This window comes from Macaca thibetana, chromosome 17, assembly GCF_024542745.1.
Source record: "Macaca thibetana thibetana isolate TM-01 chromosome 17, ASM2454274v1, whole genome shotgun sequence".
NCBI lineage: Eukaryota > Metazoa > Chordata > Mammalia > Primates > Cercopithecidae > Macaca > Macaca thibetana.
The window spans coordinates 91,884,973-91,911,142 of NC_065594.1; the positions used below are offsets into that span (position 1 = coordinate 91,884,973).

At 42.9% G+C, this 26,170-nt stretch overlaps 1 protein-coding gene across 3 annotated transcripts in view; it reads right to left on the reverse strand.

The window, feature by feature from the left end:
• TUBGCP3 (tubulin gamma complex associated protein 3) overlaps window positions 1-26,170 on the reverse strand; it is a 96,408-nt gene that overhangs the window by 13,331 nt on the left and 56,907 nt on the right. For all 3 annotated transcript variants that reach the window (XM_050766587.1, XM_050766588.1, XM_050766589.1), the window contains exons 14-19: window positions 22,964-23,153; window positions 20,265-20,400; window positions 19,359-19,427; window positions 16,529-16,664; window positions 4,615-4,703; window positions 3,990-4,121 (exon numbers count right to left, since the gene is read on the reverse strand). In XM_050766587.1, coding sequence (XP_050622544.1) covers window positions 3,990-4,121; window positions 4,615-4,703; window positions 16,529-16,664; window positions 19,359-19,427; window positions 20,265-20,400; window positions 22,964-23,153 — 752 coding nt within the window. The remainder of the gene's footprint in view (window positions 1-3,989; window positions 4,122-4,614; window positions 4,704-16,528; window positions 16,665-19,358; window positions 19,428-20,264; window positions 20,401-22,963; window positions 23,154-26,170) is intronic.

Below are 26,170 nucleotides of genomic sequence, written 5' to 3' on the forward strand. Positions count from 1 at the left end.
CAGAGGATAAAATTAAACCTAACAAAATATGAAAGGCTTTTCATGGACCACTGATGGCAGTGTGCTATGACTGAAGAGAAAGGTTAACTCTACCCTCTGCCATCTTAGGTTTGAAAAAACACACTAACAGTCTGAGGGCAGAGCGGGGATTAATTTCAATAGTGCAGAAGAAAACTGTGATAAAATTCAACACCCACTCATAATTTAAATAAAGCATCTAAGCAAACTAGGAGTAGGGCAGAACCCTCTTAGTTTGACAAAGGTCCTATCAAATGTCTTTGCAAACAAAACAGCCAATGGTGAAGCAACAAAGCATCACTTTAACGTCAGGAATAAGACTGGGATTCCCTTTGTGCTTAGAGTCAGCCTAGCTAACACTCTGAAGCGTAAAAAAGAAGCAAAGGCAGACTGTGTGGAATGAAAAAAACAAAACTGGTTTTATTTATAAAAAATATGCGCCAAGAAAATATTAGACTAGAAAACTTAGAGATCAAAGTAATAAAATCAATACCATTTCAGACCAGCCAAATTTCTCAAATGTAGCAATAATGTAACAAAAGATTTGCAAGAAGTTTATAGGAGAAAAATGACACAACTGTACTTGAGAAGCATAAAGGAAACCGAGATAACAGGAGAGGTTCCAAGCCTGTGGTTGGGAAGACACAATACAGTCGATTTGGGGAGAAACTAAGAAGTTGAGTTAACTCTATTTTTAACACAACTTTACAGTTAATGAAGACATTTGCAAAGCCACTTCTCACCACCCATTGTCTAATGGACTAATACTATTCTGCAAAAATATTTTCCGTTATGAAAGGCTGGCGATGCTTTGGTTCAAAATACATTTGCTAAGTCACAGCAGCACCATTCAGAGCTGAACTAACGTCTGATCTCAAGCGAGACAAAGCTGAAATGAGTATTTGCTGACTGGGTTTTTGAACAAACGGAAGCAGGAGAACTCAGTATTGGGCAGTGAACAACCCATGCTCTCTTTCACTCACTACAATGCCCTTATGCAAAATCAGGTCTCCAAAGTACATGGCAACAAAAACAATGTGGACTGATGTGGCAAATGACAGAAGGATGTGATCAAGGGATGCTGTTCCTAACATAAAACCACCACATGATTAATGCGGTTAAACACATCTTCCATCTTACACGTTCTCATCTTAGAAGCTGTTCTGTCCTTTTGACAGGATCTTAAACAAGCAACATAAAAGAGACGGATTAATCTGTTGTTTTTAGTAAAGATTTCTCTAATTTGTTTCTTTATGTAGTCTAATAAAGAATAATTTATTATCTTTGGAAGAGTTAATCTATCTACAAGGTGACCCACTGACATCGACTTCAAGCTCAGGCTGCCAGGCAGGGCTTTGCTGGCAATCTGTCTGCACAGGGCACCTTCAGGAGGCCGTTCTTTGGCAACCTCAGTGGTACCAATTCACAATTTCTCTCAACAATGCACAAACAAAAACCACAAAAACAGGCACAGACTCCAGCTTCAAAATTACACGTATCAGAACCGTCTTGGTTTTCTTAGTGAGTGACATAATAAAACTGTTCTACTTAAAATTGCTTATGTCAATAATGGATTGTTTTAATCTGCTTTACATACTGGGTTTCTTTTTATTAAAAAAAAAAAAAAAACCTCATTTTAAACAAATCATCAAATTAGGAGTAAAGCCATCAGCAAAGGCAAGTTCAGAAACGATCATGAAGCCTCTGGCATGACTTCTTCAACGACGTCAGGTGGGAGCAACGCACACACGAACACCCCACTTCCCACTTTCACAAGAGCACTGTGCTACAAATGGGAAGATTTTCCTCCCCCAGATAGGGTTCTTATCAGTGGAAACTGTCTAGGGGCAAAAGCTATGACAATTTATCTTATACAGAATGTTCATACCTGTAGGCGGGATAAATCTCCTACATTATCTGTCAGCTGTGTGGAGTGTTACTTATTTGCCACAATTGGACTGATACCAGTATGGGTCTAGTCCTCAGTAGTTCAAACATTTTCTGAAATGCATGAAATCTAGTGACTGTAAACACCTCTGCAAAACACACACCCAGGCACAAAATAGCAACTAACACCTATCTGCCAGTCACTATGGTCAACATTATACTTGAATTATATAATTCTTACAAATCTATTGAAGAGACTAGGATCACGCCCTTTAAAACAGAACACTGGAGTCAAAAGCTATGAAGTGAAACTCAACCCTCGGTCTACCTGGCTACAGAGCCTGTGTCTGTCTTGCCATGCAACTGCACTGTGAGACAGGCCATGCTGGCCAATGGCACACGAGTCTAGGAACACAGAGCTATTTGTTACACTGACGTCCTAAACGTGTGCGGACGATGCTCATCGGCATCTACTGAATACAGAGAGGCAACGGCTGGCAGTCACCATGAAACCTTCTGTGGTTTTAGTCCAATAACAAGACCATGGTTAGTAATAGAGGTTTCAAGGGCCTCAAACCTCAAGATGTATATTTCTTTAATTATTAATTATCCTCGAAGTATTTTAAATTATTTTTCTGACAAAATTTCCACATATTTATAAAAACATGTAAAACATTCCATATAGGCCAGGCGCGGTGGCTCAAGCCTGTAATCCCAGCACTTTGGGAGGCCGAGACGGGCGGATCACGAGGTCAGGAGATCGAGACCATCCTGGCTAACCCAGTGAAACTCCGTCTCTACTAAAAAATACAAAAAACTAGCCGGGCGAGGTGGCGGGCGCCTGTAGTCCCAGCTACTCGGGAGGCTGAGGCAGGAGAATGGCGTGAACCCGGGAGGCGGAGCTTGCAGTGAGCTGAGATCCGGCCACTGCACTCCAGCCTGGGCGACAGAGCGAGACTCCATCTCAAAAAAAAAAAAAAAAAAAAAAAAAAAAAAAAAAAACATTCCATATAGAAGCAGCTTTGATCTCAACCACTTTTTGACATAATAGTTCTTTAATAATGAAATTCATGGCTGGTTAACCTACATATACTAAAATTTAGATGAAGTAACGGCCCTGAAGTGGTGTGTTTTCCACTGACAGGCCCCGAGGAGAGTGCAGGCCCAGCTGGAGGCAGCCTCCGCCAGCCGGAAACGTCTGTGAAGTCACGGAGTTCATGTCAAAAATGCATTTGATATTTGCCCCCTACTTCACAATATATTTGCTTCAAGTGAAAGCAATGTGGTTCCTTCTTGCCCCAGACCTCAGGATAAAAGCAGAGCTCTAGAAGATTTGCCACATGGAACGTGCAACTTTCAGAACATGGACCCTAAAGGAAAAGAATGTTTGCAAAAAATGTCATACATGTTACCATGTGTTTCGTTTCCTTTTTTTTTTTTTTGAGACAGAGTCTCACTCTATTGCCCAGGCTACAGTGCAATGGCGTGATCTCAGCTCACTGCAACCTCTGCCTCCCAGGTTCCAGTGATTCTCCTGTCTTAGCCTCCCAAATAGCTGGGATTACAGACACACACCACCACTCCCGGCTACTGTTTTCGTATTTTTAATAGAGACAGGGTTTCACCATGTTGGCCAGGCTGGTCTTGAATTTCTGACCTCAGGTGATCCACCCGCCTCGGCCTCCCAATAAGTGCTGGGATGACAAGCGTGAGCCACCGTGCCTGGCCTGTTTTGTTCTTATATTGTGTTGCTTATTTTGTTCAGATATTAACCTCAAAACTCATGGTTTTCTCTTTTGAATACCACAATAGGATATCATTATATCTAGAAAATGAAAAGGCATTATTATTTTCTACCATTTTTATATCTAGTTTAGAGTATATTCTTGTTTCAGCACTACTGCACTACTGTTCCAGTTCTGTTCAGAAACTGTACCTTCAACATTAAACTTGTAATAAAATTATGTGAATTATTACCAAAGTGGCTGCATCAGGGGATTTCTAAGATTCCCTCACTTGACAAGAACCCAAGAAAAGAAGATTATTCTTTTGGTTTCTTGTTTCTAAGCAGGTCGGAGTCTTACCCTGGAGTCACCGTCCAGCAGGCAGCGAGAGATGATGGTGTCTAAGAACACCTCGTGTGCAGCGATGATGTGATCCAAATCCTGGGCCTGTTGGACTTTGTTCCAAAGCTCATCCCAAGAACATTCAAGCACCTGGGAAACAACAATTTAAAGATGCTAGATAAGCTCATGTTCTTCCTAGTGTAGCATCACTCACAAAATATATACCACGTATGGGAGTCCGAGGCAGGCGGATCACCTGAGATCAGGAGTTCGAAACCAGCCTGGCCAACATGGCAAAACCCTGTCTCTACTAAAAATACAAAAATCAGCTGGGAGTGATGGTAGGTGCCTGTAATCCCAGCTACTCAGGAGTCTGAGGCTGGAGAATCGCTTGAACCCAGGAGGCGGAGGTTGCAGTGAGCTGAGATCACGCCATTGCACCCCAGCCTAGGCAATAGCAAGACTCCATCTCAAAAAAAAAAAGGAAAAAAAAAAATATATATATACACACACACATAAACACACAGACACATATATATACCCACATATATATAGACCATGTAAAACATATATATACACCATATATACATATACCAAGACATGACTTATTGAAACTAAAATCAACACAGTGACTGAAGTGTACCTCAAATGTGATATAATACTGCATCTGATGAATGAAATGGACCATCTCAGAGGCCAAAACATGACACTGGTGCAGCACCCCAGAGAACTCTGCAAGGGAAGAGCTGACGTCAGAGGTGACTGCAGGTACACTTACCGACAACGTGCTGTTCTCCCTTACCCACCTGCAAGCTATCTGAAAACAAAAAATCAGTCATTTAAATTCGTGACCCCTTAACAGGAAAAAACCTCTCCATAACCAATTTCTGAACATTTCAAACTAAACGAGAATTGAGCTATCTAACCAAGTAGTACTATACTACTTTACCTAATAGGAGCCTAATAAGGAATACATGAAACAAAATATAATTGTATTTAAAAATTAAATACAAAACATTTATTTTATAATAATGCAGTGCACTGAATAAACAGAAGCTCTGCTTCATGGCTTTACAATTAGTCTGCCTGCTGTGCGTGAAACATTTACTATTCTCTTGCTCTTTGGAGATAAAGGTGACATTTCTTTAAGGAACCGACTGTGGCCTTACCGCCTGTGAGAAAGAGGAGCCTCGAGGGAGGTCAGGGACGAGCTCAGACTCTCCTTTTATCCTTTAGGAGATCACACAACCATCACCAGGCTGGAAGGTCACCACAGAGCACAGTTCTCTGCTCGCACTTTTAATTTTTTGTTCAAAGACTATGGCAGCATATTGTTACACTAATGTATGTGATGGCTCAAATCAGAGCTAGGCCCATCAGTGAGGTGATTACAAATCAGAGCTAGGCCCATCAGTGAGGTGATTACAAAAAGGCTTTGTAGCACAGGTCAGCTTGGACATGTTTTGTTACTGCTTCAAATGCCCTCAATGAGTTACCTCGATAACGAGATCGAGACTTGCTACTCATGCAGTTATGTGAGACGTCAGTCTTGCCTCTTCTCAAGAGAGGAAAGAAGTAGTGGGACTTAAGCCTCTTTATAGAGGTGTGTAAAAATAACAATGGCAATGCAAACTTTTTAAAAACACTCTTTCTGTAAGTTGAAGATTAACTGACACCTTGCAGTTTTGCTGTCTTGGTTTAACACTTGACAGCCCAGTTAGTAGAGAAAAGTGGGAGAGGAGGAGACAGAATTCTAAGCCTTATAAAAATGTAAATCCTTAAACAGATGATCAACTTACACAAGCATGAAATATGTCTGTGAATTGCATGAACGCTGTCCGAAAGCACAGATTCCACTAACAGGCAGCATCACCACCTGACCCTGGTGCCCGGTCTCCAGGGACGCGCCGTGCACCGGGGAGAGGAGGAGGGCGCACTGCAGAGGAGGACACTCCTCACCTCCCTGGTGCCTGGGCCTCGGGACGGGGCTAGAATTCTCGAACACAGAGGGCTCAGGTGAGGGAGAACCAGAGAGGTGTAAAGCAGACATTAATATACATTATATACCAGCACCTACCTAAATGAAATAGATGGCAGCCAGTAAGAAAGATGTTTAAAAAAATAAATTTCAAAAGACAAAAAAAGAGCTTGCTTTCAAAGAGGCAGAAGAATTTTTAGTTAGGGATCATTGATGGCAGACTCAGACAATGCACCTTTCAGAAGGAGCAAATTCATTTTTTAAAGAGAGGGATGACACACTGTCCCTCAGGCAATGAACAGGCGGGAGGAGGCAACCCAACCAACCAGGAGCTCCAAAGGGCCCTCGTCCATATCCATGTGCCACCCAGCGCCTCACAAGGAAACACACACACTCAAGGGCTCAAGTGCCTCCCCTGCCAATGGCTATGACTGATGTATCAGAGGCATATACAAGATTTACTTATGAAGTTTACAACTCTGCAAAGAATCCTCAGCGCTCCTTACATGGCCCCACAGACAGTTAAACACAGTGAACTATAGTGTCCACAGCCATGAGATGCACTTTCAGCTCTAACACCCTCAAAAGAGACCCAGCTGCCCTCAGACCTGTGACATCTGCCCAGCATCTGTACTCACGAGGCTTCCTGCAAACCTGTGACATCTGCCCAGCATCTGTACTCACGAGGCTTCCTGCAAACCTGTGACATCTGCCCAGCATCTGTACTCACAGGGCTCCTGCAGACCCGGGATATCTGCCGGGCATCTGTACTCACGAGGTTCCTGCAGCACAGTGTGCACTCCACATACCCCAAGTATCCTTCTTGCCATTAGGAATCTACAACCCACAGATATGGTCAATGTGTATCTGAAGAAAGGGTTCAGCTTTGAGGTTCATCTGAAATCCTAGAATTGTAAGTGTACTTTTCCCTACTAAAACTATAAATAGAGTCTAAGATTTCTAATCGAATAATACTCAAAACCCCTCGAACAACAATTACTTTTCAATGTAAAGGGGTATAATAAAGTGTTGTTTTAAGTGATGTTCAGCCATGTTATGGTTTCAGTAAGATTCTAAGGAAAATACCACTTGCACTGAATTTTAGGTTTTAACGCAGAGCTCAAATGAGAGGACTGTGTCTTCCCCCACTGAAGTCACTGGACTATAACGGAAAATCTACAGCCCGTCTTCCCTGGAGAACGGTGAGTATTTAAAACATTCTACAGGTGCACAGAGCGTACATAGATCTGTCCTCAAGATATTTCTCGGATGTGATTTGATTTCTCTCCAGTGCAGCAAAGTTATACGAAATAGTTTAGAAACCACTTGTGGAAGGTTTTTGTATTTTTATGTTAATATCATCACAGAACTGGTGGATCTTTTCATTGGGAAACAAAGTCACGAATTCTACAAGTCACAAGCCACGACTCGCAGGTCTCACCCTGACATCGACGTCTCCATCGACCCCTCCCAGGTACACGCTCAGTGTGACCCGAACATTTAGCTGTGCACCTGTGCACAGTGAGTACAATCTGTTTTATTTTCTACCTTTTCAAGCAACTATCCAGGTTATACTTATCCATCCTGACCTCTTTCAGAGAAGGTTTAAGCCAACTGACAAAACTGTAGATTTCATCGAAAAATGAAAGGTGAAACTTCACCTAAAAGTTTACCTTCACCTAAAAATGCGAAGCCGGCTACTATCAGCACTTTCTCTGAGGGACTCTAGATTTGTTACAGAAGCATAAAAATTTTTTGTGGCTATTCTCCATTTTCTAGCCCCTGCTGGGTGCTCCGCGCATGAGAGAAGCAGCTCAGTCCCATGAACGCTCAGGGCTATGCTGCTCTGCTCCACCTGCATTTCTGAGACTTCCTCCAGAGTTCTTTTCAGGGTCAGTCAAGCCAGCAGCATCTGAGTAACATGCCGGTTTTTCGTGGCACGAATATGCTTTTGCTAACATCTTCTACGTTTCACTGTTGCTCTATTAAGAAACCAGAAATTTTTTTCTCTGGCTTCAAATCAATCTGAAAGTAGATACACAGTGATTAGTGATTAAATCACTAATTCTATTTCAGAATCTCTGATTTTCTTGAGTGTACAATTTCTCTGATTAATGTTCTAGATTCTTTAATGTCACACTGGGAAATAAAAATGCTACTGAATGGCCACAAAACAGAACAAACACATCTACCAAACAACACTGTCATGCAATGCTCAGTGCCACCTAAACTCCTGACATCCCACTCCAGCCCATCCCAGTGCTGCCTGGGGCCTTCCCCTTCTCTCCCTCACTCCCAGCCTCACCATCCCGCAGCCCTGGCTCCACCAGGTTTGCACTGCTTCGCTGTCTCGGCCTCAGCTCTGCCTGCATCCCTCGTGCCCCCAGTCACTCCAAGCCCACCTCTCCCTCCTAGCATGCTAACCTCTCCCTCCTTAAAGGCTAACCCGAACCCCTTACTCTGAATCCATCTGTTCCTCCTCTGTGATTTTCAGCCTCCACTTCCTTCTCCATATGGGCATTTTAAACAGCCTCCCAACAAACAAAGCATCTAACTTCGTTAGAAGTTTTGACTTTGATTTTACCCAACTCTTCCATAGTATATCTTTAAATTTTCAGATGCTATATGGCAGCTCCGAAGGGGTCTGTTAGTTGAAAAGGTATCGTGCACCACGACAGACAGGTCTACGGCCCCCGCCCCAACCCCATCTTCCTCCTAGCCATGCCACCCTGTGAGACTGCAGTTCCCACTCACTGATGCCCCTTCCGCATTCCACTCCACAACTTCAAGCATATCCAGGCTGATGACATCTAAAACATTTACCTCTAGATCTATCTTAAGTTTAAGACCAGTCTAATTAATGGCCTCACAAGGTATCCTAAAAAATACCTCAAATTAGCGTATTGGAATGGAATCATTATCCCCCGCAAAGAAGCTCTTCCTCCAGTGCTCCCTGGGTGGTAAAAGATGCCACCACCCACCAGGTCCTCAAGTCAGAGACCCAGGTGCCACTGAGACTCCAACCACCCCCTGGCCTCCATACACGCATCACCTGGTCCTGCTGGCGCCACAGGCCAAGTCACCCTCAAATCCATTCCCTTCCCTCCAGCCCCGCGGCTGCTGTAACCATAAAGGCCAACGTCACTGCACACGGATTATCACAACTGGCTGCCCTGCTAATCGCCACGGTCGCGCCCCAGATTCATTATTCTCAGTGACCTGAATCCAGACCTTCAGGACGTGCTCCCGGTTGGGCTCCCCGGCCCCACGTTGGCAGCACAGTCCCCCTCCCCAGCTTTGCCAAACATGCTGCTCTCCTCCCCACTGACCCGAAGAGCTCATCCTCACCTGTCAGGGCCAGACTGGACACCATCACCTCTGGAGCCTTCGGGAACCACCCCCACGTCTGTCAGATGCCTCATTTAAACATTCCCATGCCACTTGGATTTTCCCATATTGACTGACTGTAAGTTCCTGTGTAAATGTCTGCTCTGCCATAACAGGTCATGAGCTGCTTAGCCACAGGGAGCTGGTTTGTCACACCATTACTGGGAACCAGTAACAGAGAGCACTAAGTGGGCCCTCAATGATGATTTCCTGAAAAAAATGCGTGATTTGGACACTCAACGTCAGAGCAGGCAGTCTGCATTCCTTCAGATCTTGAGTACTCAAACTCACACCTTTCAAAAGGTTTCTATAAGCAAGGTCAATTTAACAACAATGTGAATATAGGTGTTCTTTCCTTTTACAGTCTTAAAGTACTGCCAGTGAATATAGTTCTCCTTCTAGAAAAATCACCCTTTACTGTGTCTACAATGAGTACAGCGGACAGCATCTCCAATGGTCTTCTTTTAAGACAAAGCCCCGCGACAGTGAGAGACATCTGGTTGCTGCTGTGAGGATGCTGCTACTGAAAAGAAACCTGGTGAAATCATCCACATGACAGAAGTCTGAAATCCCTACAATACCACAATTATTTTTCTTTCCCAAATAAGAGATTAAACACTATAGAAAATAGTTATTTCTGAACTTCTACTTGCTCTAAGGCTGTAATGACTATGAACTCAATTCACAAGGCACAACTAGTCCGTTAGTTCCTAAAAAATTCCATTTACACCTGCCAACATGCCTAGGATCTCTTTACCTAGCACTCTGAATATATATTTTAGGAACGTGTTTTAAATGTGTTTTTATGGTTGACCCACAAGTAACTATATAAGAATCCCAAAAGCAAAGCAACATTGGCAGTAAGGTCCAATGAATACAGGGGGCACACCTCCTGCAGGGCCGACGCCACACTGGACCGCCGACACACAAAATTGGGTGGCCACTATCTCCTCCCGCTTGGGCAGCAGCTAAGCAACAGGCTCTTCTGTAGTTCTCCACTGACCCCTAAAGGCTGTCGAAAGAACTTCAAGTTTGACTCAAACACTGGCTCTTAAGGACTTGTTCAGGCAGGCACCTTCCACCAGGACCCCCTCACATCCGGAGATGCCCCTAGAGATAGCACCGAGTAGTGCTAAAATTATATTTGGTTTCTTTAGAAAATACCTTAAAACAATTAGTTCACAATTTCAAAATCACCTCAACCCATATATAGTGATGCTACTGTATTTAAAAGTGACCTTATCAAAGTACCCATCTGATTTATTTTTCTCAAGACTAAGGATCCAAATGACATTTGTTAAGAACTAGGATTGTTTTCAAAGTCTCTAACCACCTGTAAAGTAACCACGGCAATGGTGAACTTGGGGGCACCCACCACAGGCGGGTGCTGCTCCAAGTACTTTCACTCAGACTTAATCCTGACAACACTATGAAGTAAGTGCCATCAACACCCCATCCCCCAGATGAGGAAACTGAGGCAGAAGACCAAGAAAACAGCTGAGACCATACAATCTCAGAGACAGGTGGTGGGGTGGGGACGCCCCCGGGCAATGTAGCTCTAGCACCTACAGCTCAGCTTAAAGTTTCTATCAGTTGGAGCCAGGCACAGAGAATTTTTTTATCTGTATTTGTATGTTTCACTGAGGATCCAAAAGACTTTTGTTAAGTATCTTTTGGATCCTTAGTGAAACACAGGAATGATGAGTGAAACATACAACAAACACAGCAAGCACATATCCTGCAGGGCCGAGGCCACACTGGACGGTTGATACACACTAAGGATATAAAACACAGGATACAAAAACACAGATAGATACACACGGAAATTTTTAAAGACAAAAATTTCAACTCACCTTTTATCATTCACTGAGTCTAAGACACTGTCATTTGTAAGACGAATCATTACTATATGAATCATCAAGAAAGTAAACCAGTTGCCAATCACACTGACAGACACTCTGACCACAGTCCTGTGCGGGAAACACCCTCTGAACCCACTGCGCAGATGGGCCCCTCACGGGACACTGCTGGCCCGCGGGCACCTGCCTTTCCTGGTAAGATAAAATCCACGGTTTACATGGAAAGGTGGCATTTTGGTTCTTCTCTCAATAATAATTATGTGCTTCATGGATTTCAGATTTATGCTCCACTGCTATTTCTACACTTTTCTGCAAACACAGTAACTTTTCATTTCAAAACAGAGCCAGGGTGGAGCCAGGATGTAACCTTTTTGAAGGCAACGAACCGCAGCTGTGGCCAGTACCAAAGGCTATGCTGCCGGAGCACAGAGCCCAGCTCCAGGCACCAAGAGGAGCTGGGGCCAGGTTTACACAGCTGCAGGCAACAGGAGCCCTGCAGCTCAACAGACTTTAAGACACATTGAGAACATGAAAACAATGTGTATCTTAGAAGTAATAAAATATGTTTGAAAGGAAAACCAAAACAAAATGTAGTATGAGCTGTTAAACCTTGATTTATCTTATTTTTCAATATATTGGGCCTAAACCAAATGTGGGCCAGTCCAACCTTTTCAGATTCTGGGTCTCAGGCTGCTCTCCAATATACACTAGGAAAGTTTGACTGTGGTATCTCCAAAGTGCCTTCTACTTGAAAGCTTCCTAATTGTAAGGGACCTGCTGGTTTAGATGTGGCCCCACCAAGCTATTTCCATGGCCAGACCCTGCTCTTCGACACCTACCCCACAAAGCCTCATTTAGACACTCACTTTCTCGAGAGCACATTTCATTCAGTGGGATTAGAAAAGATAAAGGAAAACCTGTAACTTGCTATCATTATATTTTAGACAAGAAATAATTTAGTGTCTAGCGTACAAGCTCTAATTTTAAAATGTAGTAGTATTTACATCTCATTTTAAGCGAGTGGAGTTCCAGTATCTTCAACAGTGACTGAGCACAGCAGCTCATGCCCCTAACCCCAGAACTTTGGGAGGCCAAGGCCGGCGGATCAGTTGAGGCCAGGAGTTCGAGGCCAGCCTGGCCAACATAGTGAAACCCCATCTCTACTACAAATATTAACACAAAAAAATTAGCTGGGCATGGTGCACACGCCTGCAATCCCAGCTACTCAGGAGGCTGAGGCATGAGAATCGCTTGATCCTGGGAGGCGGAGTTTGCAGTGAGCTGAGATCACACCACTGTACTCCAGCCTGGGCGACAGAGCAAGATTCTGTCTCCAAAAAAAAAAAAAAAAAAACCTCAGGCACAGTGGCTCACGCCCGTAATTCCAGCACTGGGGGAGGCCAAGGTGGGCAGATCACCTTAGGCCAGGAGCTTGAGGCCAGCCTGGCCAACACGGTGAAACCCCATCTCTACTAAGACTACAAAAAACTTAGCCAGACGATGTGGCAGGCACCTGTAATTCTAGCTACTCAGGAGGCTGAGGCAGGAGAGCAGCTTGAATCTGGGAAGTGGAGGTTGCAGTGAGCCAAAATCACACCACTGCACTCCAGCCTGGGCGACAGAACGAGATTCCATCTCAAAAAAAAAAAGGTAAACGTAAATCTCCACTAACCACTGTTCCCTGAGAACTTCAGGGACCATTTCAGAGAATTAATATTCTCTTAAGAGCCCTCTAAAAACTCACTGTCTAAACATTAATTTTTGTCTCAGATGAGTAAGTTAATGTCTTAAAAACGAGAGGAAAACTAAAAAGTATTATTTCTGAATCAGACTTCTATTGGAACCTAACTACGTAAATTTCATCTTGATTCTTCATGAAAGATGAACGCATCCTTGTTTTCCCTCAAGAACGTAAGAGATCGATTTTATTTCTAATAAAGACCAAAAGCAAATTATTTCAATGCCACTGTTTTGAAAGGGGAAAGGGAGGGAAGCTGAAAGAGAAAGAAAAAGCCTCCATTCGTTCCCTCCCCACCCCACACAGAGGCTGAGAAAGAATACAGGCTCAGTTACCTGTACTGGTCTACTTCATTTTGTGAAATGTTATCTGAAACATGAATTTAGTTTCCAGTAGTATAAATATTTTTTAGATTAATTGAATCTAACAAACCATTTTAGTATTAGCCGCTGTGTTTTGTCCAGCTGACTGGCAAATACATAAAAAACTGCTACCATCCAGGATTGGTAAAGGCAGGAAGAGCAGACAATCTTACATGAGGAATGGGTGTGACCTTCCTGGTAGACCATGATCAAAAACTCTTGTCCCCAGAAAAGCACTTTCACATGTAACTACTTACTGCACACGATGGATGGAACAAGTTATTACTTAGATGAATATTGTTAAAACACTAGGGTGATAACTGTTGACACTTTAAGACTAAGCCGTCCTTTGCACACCACACCCGTACAAGGCCCCGTGGCAGCTGTTGATGGGAGCTCTCTACAGGGTCCCTGTGTAATCTGCTTCAGATTTATAATTAGCAGGACATTTCTAACGGGCTGGATTAGCAAGATCAGCTAGCTGATTTCTGCTCATGAAGTTGCCTGGCCATGAACTACTTTAAAATACTTCTTTATTAAAGGTAAGAACACAGACACCCCAACAGAAACACAGGTAAAACAATTCCCGAAAAAGGAAACATGGTAGTCCCCCATACAGTTTCTCTTTATGCTGTTTGTCACCTGCTGTCAACAGCAGTCCAAAAATAGTACATGGAAAATCCCCGAAATAAACAATTCATAAGTTTTCAATTGAGCACTGTTCTCAGTAGTGATGAAATCTCACACCATCCTGCTCCATCCTAGCCAGGAAGTTAATCAACCCTTTGTCCAGCAAATTCACGGCGTATACACTACTGCCCCCTTAGTCACTCAGTAGCTGTCTCATTTATCAGGTCAATAGAACACGAGAAAAAAAGGTGAGTATAGTACAGTAAGATCTTTTGAGAGACATAACACCCACATAACGTTTATTATAGTATGATGTTAAAATAATTCTATTTTGTCATTAGTTATTGCTGTTAATCACTTAATGTGGCTAACATATAAGTTAAACTTTATCATAGGTAAGTACATACGGGGAAAAGCGCAGTATATGTAAGGTTTGATACTATCTGAGGTTTCAGGCATCCATGGGGTGGGGGGGAGGGTCTTAGAATATATCCCCTGTAGATAAAGGGAATACTACATAATACAGCAAAACGAAGAAAAAAGAGGCCGGGCCTGGTGGCTCATGCCTGTAATTCCAGCACTCTGGAAGGCCAAGGTGGGAGGATCACTTGAGCACAGGAATTTGAGGCTAGCCTGGGCAAAAATGGGGACCCCGTCTTAAAAATAAAAGTGTTTACCTTCATCAATCATTTTTAAAGCATAACATTTAAAAAGCATAAAAGTTGAAATGAACTTCCATTTTCACCTATGAACTGACAATTTATTTGAATTAATAGCCAGTGTCAGCAAAAACAGTGATATAGACAACTTTCAACAACATGACCTGGGCTTACTGAGATGTGAACTAAATTGGTGCACATTTCCCAAAAAGTGATCTGATAATATCAATACAGTTAAAATATGAATACTTAGTAAGTAAAAAGTCAAACTAAAATTCAAACTGTTAAACAAGCAGTTCCACTTCTATCTATTCTCAAGAAATATTCAGAGAGGCATATCAAGATGCATTTATAAAAACATGCATGGCATTATTTATATTAGCAAAAAATTGGAGGAAAAAACATGTCCAAAGAGAAATGATGAAATGATATGTACATGAGGTAATATCGTGCTATTAAAAATGGTTCAGAAAAAGTTTCAATAGCGAGGGGGAAGGCTCAGCAAAAGAAGCTGGAGTTAAACTCTGTGAAGCAGGATCCTAGCGATATAAATTTCATAAATAATAAAATATACATTTTCCCATACATAGAAAACTGATCAAAAAATTTATTAGTTATCTCCAACTAGAAAACAAAACTCATTATTGATATTCAATACAATAAGAGAAGAGCAAACTGATACAGACATTGCTAAACTGATAATCAGATCAGAAAACTGTAGCGCGACCAGCCCATATTTCAAGTTGGTATGGAGCTCAGCCTTCGCAGAGGCTTATTTTGACACGTGACAATGACAGCATCAGTTTGGCCTTGAATTGGTCTAAACTCACTATAAGACGCTGCCTCGTGAAGGGGGCAGCCAGGAACTGATCTACTCAGTGGTATTCGTAAGAAGACAGAGGGAAGGAAAAGTGTAGGCAAGTAAGTACATACCCAGTTAAAACAACTCTGAGCGAGGGATCCCGCAACAGTGGCGAGAAGGACGGTGTGAAACCGTGGAGAAAGGAGACCCGCAGAGCCCCAGGCGTGCATGCAGTCCTCTCAGCACGGCCCTCCTCCCGCCTCCCCGCCCGCCCGTGGCAGCACATTCACAAGAAGGGCACCCAGCCCGCAGTCATCACTGCCTTTAAAAGAAAATCTCCCCTTTGCTTCCCTCTCAGCTAATTTGGAGGATTCCTACCATTCATTCCCCACTACAGTCAAGTATCAACACCCAGTAAAAACCGACAATTCTACATGTCAGTGTTGGCTCAGACAGGCAACTCCCTGCCCCACAGCCTTCGGCAGGGTCACTATTCTGGATCTCTGCTAGCTGCTCAGGGACCAGCCTCTGAGCTGGTAAAGAAGCAGAGATCATGAACTGCTTTCTCCCAACAACTGCTCTCTTTTTATTCCTAATAATTACTTTTCACCAAAGGATTAAAGGCATGTACCGTTTAGTTCTTCTTTAGAGATGTACCTACTGAAATACTTTCTCAAGGGTTCTGACCAAATCAATTTTATATAAAGACTTCAAAATTACTTGTAATTTAAGTCATTCAATGTTTATAACATTAAAATAATCTTGACTATCTGATACCTAAGAAATTTTACTACAGTTTTAGATTGTTTTAAATAATATATTCCCATGTTCTGGTTTATGGACAAAACAAAACATTAAAGAAATTCTCAAAAACAATTTAGTTAAAACACTGTGTGAATTTTAAATGAGTCAGTGATGTATTAAACCGCTTTCCCTAAAAATAGGCAATTTTTTAAAAGTATATATGTGAACACTAGAATAAAAAATAAATGTGATTTTAAAAGAAAGTTCGCCATCTGGAAAAAATACATAGCTAACACCGTGAGTCTACCTTAACTTCCGCGGAGCTGCTGGAAACCGCACCCAGTGGGGGCTGGACGCTGCTGGGAGTGTGCGGACCTGTGACCGCACTGAGGGCTCACCTGGCATGTTTCTCAGGAGCTTTGCATTGCACATGTGTCCCTTCCGTATGTCGGTGAGAATGTATTCCATCCGCTTCGCCCTCCAGAGGAAGTTAAATACTCTTAGGTAGTGGCTCATACATTCTCGAGTAAACACCTGGGATAACAGCAGGAGACGAGTTTATAGTATTCCCACATAAGAATCCTCTCAGTACAGGTCTCAATCTTTTTTTTCAAAAGGTACATTTTAGCAAACTATCATAATGTAACAACCACACTGATGACTTCCATGCTAGGCAGCATGCTAAGCAAACTCACAGGAACAGAAAGCAGGGAAACAGAGGCCTAACGTTACACAACTTGCAAACAGTTTATCAGGATTTTCAATCCATTTTAAACTAGTCTAAGCCTAATCTAAAATGTGGACTCTTCACTACAACTCCCCCCAACCCGCCTGAGGGATCCATGAGGCAGGGGTGCACTTTCTTCTGTAACAGTAGCTCCTAAGGGTGGTGAATCTCATGGAAGGTAGGCCTAGAAGAATCTCCAGTCTGAAAAGAATCCTTCAGGTTATATTCACCGATTTACTTTTATTTTGGGTTTTTGTGGGGTTTTTTTTGAGATAAGAGTCTCACTCTGTCACCCAGGCTGGAGTGCAATGGTGAGAGCTCGGCTCACTCACTGCAACCTCCGCCTCCTGGGTTCAAGGGATTCTCATGCCTCAGCCTCCCGAGTAGCCAGGATTACAGGTGTGTGCCGCCATGCCCAGCTAATTTTTGTATTTTTCAGAAGAGATGTGTTTTTGCCATGTTAGCCAGGCTGGTCTCAAACTCCTGGCCTCAGGTGATAGATTTGCCTTTTTAAAATAAATCTATGATATAAACTTTTTTCCTTGAGTCCTTCTATTAAAGTAGAGCTTTGCAAACCTAAACATTTAACAATATTGCATGAGCAACTGTTTATGTACATGGCATGACACCTTTGACACTCTTAATAAGATCTGTAATACTATGAAATAATTAATTATCTCTTCTCTAGGCAACGTTCAGTTTACCTATTTGTCAAGGCACTCAGACTTTCTGAAATAATCAATGCAATTATCCGTACTATGGTATCTTTTATGCTATGAAAATATGTAATGTATGCAAATTAACAAGGCAGGAGATATGAAAGTTGCTAATTTAAATAATTTGTTAAGGTCGGGCACAGTGGCTCATGCCTGTAATCCCAGCACTTTGGGAGGGAGGCAGGTGGATCACCTGAGGTCAGGAGTTTGAGACCAGCCTGGCCAACATGGTGAAACCCCATCTCTACTAAAAATACAACAATTAGCCAGCACGGTGGCTCGTGCCTATAATCCCAGCTACTTGGGAGGGTGAGGCAGGAGAATCGCTTGAATCCGAGAGGCGGAAGTTGAAGTGAGCCAAGATCGTGCCATTGCACTCCAGGCTTGGTGCCAGAATGAGACTCCGTGTCAAAAATAAATTAAATAATTTGCTAAAATATCACACTGCTTTTTGCATTGTAATATTTTAAATTGGTTAGGACATAAGTCAAAAGAGAAAAAGCTAATTTGAATATGATGAGAAATTACATTTAAGAGAAGCTATACACTTAACATATAGTAGCTTTGATCAATAAAGGTCACACAGCAGGAATTTAGGTGTAAGGAAAATGCACCAGCAGGTCCCATCTCGCTGTAGGCAGGAGAGACACACTTACCAGTGGCAGGTTTCTTACCCCCAAGAGGAAAGAGGGTGAGTGTGCCCTGACGCAATTATTTCAGCAGCGTGATGTGCACCCTGAGAGGCGGGAAAACAGCACGAAGCAGCCTCTACCAGAACCACTAAGAAAAAATTTTAGAGCCCAACTATATTCCTTCTCAACAAAATACTCTTCCCAATACCTCAAAGAAATGCAGTGTCCTTCCTTCAGCATTTCAGATACAAAAATGACTGAAGTAAGTTTAGAGGGGTATCTTGGTCAAGGAAATTTATTCAAGTCTGAATACTTGCAAAACGAGCACTAAAAAGAGGCACTTTAACTGCAGGCATGTAAACAGACAGCTTTCCTGGTCAGCCTTTTATAATGTGGTAACTGTGATGTAGGTGAAGGCACTATGAACAAAGTACAGCTGTTTCCTCATCGGTTTAAATGAATACTAAATACCAAATTTTATCTAAGTAGTAAAAATATGATTCCCCTAAAATACACTTGACAGTTCCTTTCAAATTATCCTAAACTAGTTGCCACAGTCTAATAATGGAACGGAATGAACAGCCCATTTATTAAGGAGTTGCTGAAACCTATGATAGAACAAATGATATTTTTAAGAATTTTTAAAATGAGAGAGCATTTCAGTACTCATTAATAATCATTTAAAACACACACAATTGGCCGGGCGCGGTGGCTCAAGCCTGTAATCCCAGCACTTTGGGAGGCCGAGACGGGCGGATCACGAGGTCAGGATATCGAGACCATCCTGGCTGACACGGTGAAACCCTGTCTCTACTATACAAAAAAACTAGCCGGGCGAGGTGGCGGGCGCCTGTAGTCCCAGCTACTCGGGAGCCTGAGGCAGGAGAATGGCGTGAACCCGGGAGACGGAGCTTGCAGTGAGCTGAGATCCGGCCACTGCACTCCAGCCTGGGTGACAGAGCGAGACTCCGTCTCAAAAAAAAAAAAAAAAACCACACACAATTTTGGCTTAAGTATTTATTCAATGAGTATATCTTAGATGTCGAGTGATCACTTGAATTAGAAGTCCCCAGAGAAGAAAGTTAATTTCAAACAAAATGTTTAACAATCTTAACAGCTGTAAATACTATAAAATGATGCAGGATAATCTTACAGTTGCAATTGGTCCGTCGACATGATAATCAAGGCTGAAGACATCCCATCCAGTGTCACCTGGAGAGACCTAACAACAGAAACAAACACATAATTGCAAGACCTTAAGCTTATTGCTGAAGAACTTGTTGACGCAAAGAAAAAGCAGTAAAATAACGCCCCATTGTTAAAAGCTGCTCAGCAGTTCTGAGTGCATCTTCTGGTTAACTTCTACAACCTCACCGATTAGGCAATAATGAGCACACAGTAGGTGCTCTGCAAACATCTGGCAAGGAATGGTGTATTTCTGAATGAATATTGTGAATATGTGTTTAAAATTCATCACCATTTGCTACAACAAAAACGCACTGCCTCTAAATATGTTCCAAATCCTTAGTTATTCCAAAATGACTCCTGCAATATTTTAAGAAAACCAACCATTCTGCTAATGATCTTTCATCACAACTAAGTAAAGAGTGGGTTTATATTAATACCCATACCCTTAAAGGAAAGTCATGTCCTACCAAACTGAAACTAAAAACATCAATTTTCTGATAAATATCATCATACACCATGTCTTGTGCTCCTGTTGGATTTACTATGAGAAGAAAGCTCCATTTTCTAAGCATCTGTGTGTGCTACCCAGCTCAGGGCAAGGGTGTCATGTGTTTTCTCCAACTTAAGCCTAGCAGCCCTGCAAGGCTCCCTGCAAGATGGGCAAACGGAGACCCAGATGGTGTAGAGGGAGGAGATGTGCTGACCAGGCAGCAACAAGTGACAGAGTGGAGTTCCTACTCACGCTGCCCAGTTTCCAGAAAGATAACAGCTAGCTGTGCCTGAAATAACATGGAAAACACTTGCTAGAACACCCCAGCCCAGTGGGTCCTCGGTGCCAGGGCGGCGTTCCCAACATGCAGAGCCACAGTACCTCCAGCAGCCGCACGTCCAGCCTTCGCAGGATCTCAGGACTGTCAAACTGTGCGTTGGTGGCTCTGACAGCGGTTTCTAGAATTCCAGTCAAGTTATGCTGATACAAAGTTGTAGCTGGACGGACAAGTTCTGGTCTTAACAAATTTTTTAAAAATTAAAGAAAATATTACTTCAATTCTTAATGAACTTTAAAAAAAGTATAAACTATAAAAAGAGTTCAAATTATAAAAACTCGAAAGACAAATGGGACCAATACAATAATGTGGCAACAAAAGCTTCAGAGCATTAACTGCAAACAGGGTTTACTAATTATTGTGGAGTTACATTTCTTTAAAATCTCAAAAATACTGATTTTGGCCAGGAACATTTGTTCAAGCCTGTAATCCCAGCACTTTGGGCGGCCGAGGTGGGTGGATCACCTGAGGTCAGGAGTTTGAGACCAGCCTGGCCAACATAGTGAAATCCCACCTCTACCAAAAATACAAAAATTAGCCGTGCATGGTGGTGGGCACCTGTAATCCCAGCTACTCGGGAGGCTGAGGCAGGAGAATCGCTTGAACCTGGGAAGTAGAGGTTGCAGTGAGCTGAGATCGCGCCACTGCACTCCAGCCTGGGCGACAGAGCGAGACTCCAACTCAGCTTAAATTGAAAGTACTTAAACGAGCTATACATGTTAACAAAGTTTTCAAACTTTAGGCTGGCCTATGAGCAGCATGAGCTGATGTAATTTCATTTTAGACCCAATGGGAGGAGGAGAGGTCTATTGAATCAAAGCAATTAGGTATATGGATGTCATGATTCTAAAGGGCCAAGAACCACTACACTTTCAGCAAGCATTTCTTGAGGGTTACTGATATCTGCTTTTATAAATATGAAGCTAACACGTCTCTAATCAGGGGGTTGCCAAGTTAAGAACATCACTAATCAACTCAGGTAGACACGAAAGCTCTACAAAATGCAGGGCAGCGACGAGGTAAAAAAGACACAAAATGTCAAATAAACCTAAAAACTAGGGACTTAAAATACAACATGAGGAGAAATGAATTTTTCACTTTAAAGGAAGCATTGTGACACTTTCAACATTAAGATTGGGCACAAGGCAAATGCATTCAGCCGGCTCCATGATGTGACCTATTACACCATCAGGGTCCTCCAAACCTCACTTTGGCTCCTCATCTCCAGCGGCACCAACTCACCCACATACGCACCCATGGCATTAGAGAACATTTCCCCTTTAAAAGCTCATCACCACTCGTACTTCAAACAGGTGTTGACCTCATCACAGCCAGCATTTACTGTATTAGTGAACCTTCTTTTCTGACAAACCTGTTAGCAGACATCAGCTGTGACTAAGGCATGAGCATGTCGCAAGCCAGCTATGGCTGTGTATGCCTCAAAAAGCCATATGAGTTTTCACAAAGGAGACTGGCTTCTGGCTAGAAGGTAAGATGTAAGAGCTTGCATGTCTCAAACAGTAGTTCTCAATGTGTAGTCCCCACAAACGCAACATCATCAGCAGCTGGAACTTGCTGGAAATGCAAATCCTCCACCCCACACCTGAAAATCTCATTCTCTGAACTGGGCCCACAAGCAAGCTTTCTAGTCTGCAATCCACTGAAACTCGAGGACCTGAGGCCCTAAAACAGTTGCTTGGGCAGCACTGGCAGGGTTTAAAGGTAAGTTATGATTTTGTGTCTTTTTTTTTTTTTTTTTGAGACGGAGTCTCGCTCTGTCGCCCAGGCTGGAGTGCAGTGGCCAGATCTCAGCTCACTGCAAGCTCCGCCTCCCAAGTTTACGCCATTCTCCTGCCTCAGCCTCCCGAGTAGCTGGGACTACAGGCGCCCGCCACCTCACCCGGCTAGTTTTTTTGTATAGTAGAGACGGGGTTTCACTGGATTAGCCAGGATGGTCTCGATCTCCTGACCTCGTGATCCGCCCGTCTCGGCCTCCCAAAGTGCGGGGATTACAGGCTTGAGCCACCACGCTCGGCTGATTTTGTGTCTTAAAGGGAACATTTAGCTTACTTTAAGTGTCCTAAAAGGAACACCAAAAAATAACTTTCATTCTTCTAAACACTTGGGTGAAAATCTCCAGGCCCAGGCTGTGGCCCCCGGGGGTGCTCATGCCCAGGCTCACACTGCCTGGGCCGGGGTCTGCACTGTCTCTAGACCCAGGAGCATAGCAGGCTCTGGTCCAGAACTGTCTCTGTCTCTACTGGTGGAGAAGGACACACATTTAACTCTGGAAGGGAAGATGCCATGAGAAATGTCAGGGAGCAAAATAAAAAGGGCTGTAGTTTTGTTTTTATGTGAAACATTAACTACAAATATAAAAGTAAAATTCAATTTTAAAATGTGTATTTTATTTTTCACTTTATTTCAAACTAAAGCTAAAGTTAATTGTGATTAGACAAACTCCTCATACATGAAGACTGCAAGCGCCATAGTTTTGGTAATAAATGCCAGTTTCTCTTATGAATAAAGCACAGAACATGACAATGATGCTCTGCTGATAACCAGAGAAAAATAAAGGGGCTTTACCTTTTGAAAATTTTACATTTTTTTCAGATTTTATTTTAAAAAGTATGCTTGAAGAATTCAACTCATTTTCCTTTAATATAATTTATTCTTTTAAACACAAGATTCCTTCTCATGTCAAATATATTACTCATTTATAGAAATGAAAATAGTGTCTTACTTTAGCAAGTCCATTAAGTGCCTTATGAAGTCTCCTTGACCAAGAAGCAGGTACCGTCTCATTGCCTGCATGTGGTCCAACAAGCTGTACTTTTTATTGAGAACATCCAACAAGTATTTGCTGGTCTCAAAATAAGCAGCATCAATTTTCCCCTGAAATGCATTTTCTAAGTCTGTGAACAGGTCTGCAGCTGTAAAGAACAACAGGGAAGAGAACACATGCATCCATAGCCTGTGTTTTCACAAAGGAGAAATGAAGGTACACACACCCAGACTCAGGGCCAACCACGGTCTGTGGCACCAGTAGCACACCGACCTCAGGCACAGGCAGCTGGAAGTTCCACGAAGGAGACCAGAGCCCTAAGACCACAAAGATGAGAACACTTCTGCCAGCTGGGTTCACAGCAGATGCCTACGTGTGCGTCTTCATGATTTCCAAATCCCTTAATACACCGGAACTAACCGGAAATCTCACCAAAACACACTGGTAACAGGGCAAGCCAGTGCTGAGTCACCCGTCCATACCCATAAGACGTTTCTATAAATCAGTCTTAAGACCAAAACAGCACATGCAAATAAGCTTTGTGAATTGTACAACTCACAAAAGTTGAGTAGTATCACGCATCATAGAGTGAACTCCACAGAGATTGCTGGAGACGTCTAGGGGACAAACCCAGATTGTCACCAGTAAAGATGCCTGACTCTACGCAGTAACATAGGGGAAGAAAGCATTTCCATAGCTTTCTATTGAGAAGAAATCGCAGGTGGAGACTACACACATAACAGAGCTTCTTACAGTGCTGATTTACATCCGCAAAGCACAAAACCGGTTTTAAAACTTACATGAATACATCAGTCATTAAACCCGCAATAACACTTAAGCTAGACAATAACCCCAGTGGGAGGAACAACCTCAGACTGAGAGAAAGCAAAACGCTAGCCAAAGACTAAGCAAGGACAAGAAAGGCGAGAGCTTCTGATTCAGTTTAAGTCTCTTTCCATTATCTGAGTTACCCAGTTTAAATATATCAAAAGACTCCTAAGATTTGTTTGTCCTTCAGAAGAAAGCAGTTAAGACAGGCCTATTTTAGTGTTGCTATTATTCCAATTACACACCGGTAGTAAAAAACTAAGATGCTCCCAGTGAAGGAGCTGTAGTTATCTGAGGATGAGTGAGGTCTGCCTGGAGTCACGACACCACGGAACCCCTTGATGAGCTCACCACGGTCCTGTTTTAAGGGCATGGGGTTCTATTTCCGTTGATCTACGTAATTTTAATGATATAAAGATTTTTCTCTGGAAATGTTTTCATTATACCCTTGAGTCATTAAACATTTTCATTCCAAAGAGAAGGTTTGAATCAGTCTTAATCAGTCTCAGCCCAAACCAGCCTATGAAGACACAGAACCCAGAGCCTCCTCGGAACTCTCTTTGCTCCTTCAGGGTTGAGGCATCTCTCGTGCTCCAGTTTTTAAATTTTCACTCTTTATTCTTTATTCACACTTTTACATCTTCATAACCTTTTCACAGATAAAGATGAATCTGACATGTTCTCCTGTTTTTTGACCATTATTAGGAGTCTTTTAGGATTTGTATCTTCTATCTTCCCAGTTATACTATAAACACTCAACAGCAGAAACTTTGCTCTCCACTGACCCTGGCAGCCGTGGACAGGACGATGGGGATAGCAGGAGTCATTTCAGAGAAGCAGCAGCGCCCTGTCGCCCTCAGCATCTGCAGGGGACCAATCCCACGACCCCCACAGATACCGAAATCCCCTGATGCTCAAGTCTTTTCTATAAAACAGAGCAATATTTGCACCTAACCTACACACATCTTCCCATGTACGTTAAATCACCTCTAAATTACTTATAATATCTAGCACAATGTACATGCTATGCAAATAGCTGTTACACTATTGGGGCGGATTTTTTTTGTATTTTTTTAATGGCTGCATTTTTTAAGTGTTTTTGATCCTCAGTTGATTGAATCTGCAGATGTGGGGCAGTGGGTGTGGGGGCTGCCAGCAGTACTGCAGACTCAGAGCTCGCACAAGCAGCAGCAACCTTCATGGAGAGTCTCCCGCACAGCAGGAGCGTGGGGACGCCCTGTCCCAGGCACAGCCCATTTCTGCGCCATCTTCTCTAGGCACCATGAAAGGTCATGACTTGAACACAACTGCTCTCCTGGTTCTTCTTCCTTCCACCTCTTCAATGTAGAAACATTTCCCCAAAATCTGCACTGGATCACATCTATCTCTATTCCAGGAACTAATCTGGGGTATATGGACCTCCCCCCAAAAAAATACATCTAAAATGGTGTGTGAATGCTTTAGGGTGAGAGGGGCCATGGCTCTCACACGCCTGAAAAGGGACCTGCCCTGGACCACACGGGAGCTCTTGCTACACCATCCTGCCTTGTCCTGAGTTACCATGGTGAGATAAATGCTTCCAAAATCTCTATACTTGGCCCTAACTTTTAACCAGAGTTTCAGTACAGCATTTCCAATACATGCTGGAAGCCTCCATTAGTAAGTCCTCTCAGTTACTGAAAACCAAATTGCCCTAAATGACACTCCTCTCTCAGTGCTATCCTCTTCCGAAATTCCCTGCTGCCCTTCCGACTAGGCCTCATGAGCTCAGAGTTCTAGTGCCATCACTGACTTCCTGATCCCCAGCCCTCCTGTCCAGAGAGCCAAGTCCTGTTAGAGAACATCTGTCATTCCAGTAACACCCGTAGCTAAAACCACACCTAGTAACCTATCCTACTTCCTACACCAGGTCCTAGTCTGTCTCTCTTTAAGTCTGTCACATTAATAAATAATAATAACTTACACCTTTTTATTTTCACTACAATCTTTAGATAAGTCTAATTCGTCCTATTTCTCATCTGCACTTTCATGCACGTTATTCCTTTGTCCTGGGCTGCATGATAACCCACAACCAAATTCTCCTCCTTCTCCACGGCCAGTGCGATTCCTGCCTCTTTCTAAAGCCTTCCTGTTGAGCCTTGCCTGAAAATACCCAAAGCACTTCACCTGCAAATCTCACATCCCTGATCACTTTCCACCTTTATTACTGACTACTGGTTATTTTATTACGCATCTCCTCTCCAAGACCAGACTAATAAGCTCATGAAAGGAACAGTCATGGTGAAGTCATCATCTCTTTCCTGTAGCTACCACAGTGTCCTCCGCGAAGTAAACCTT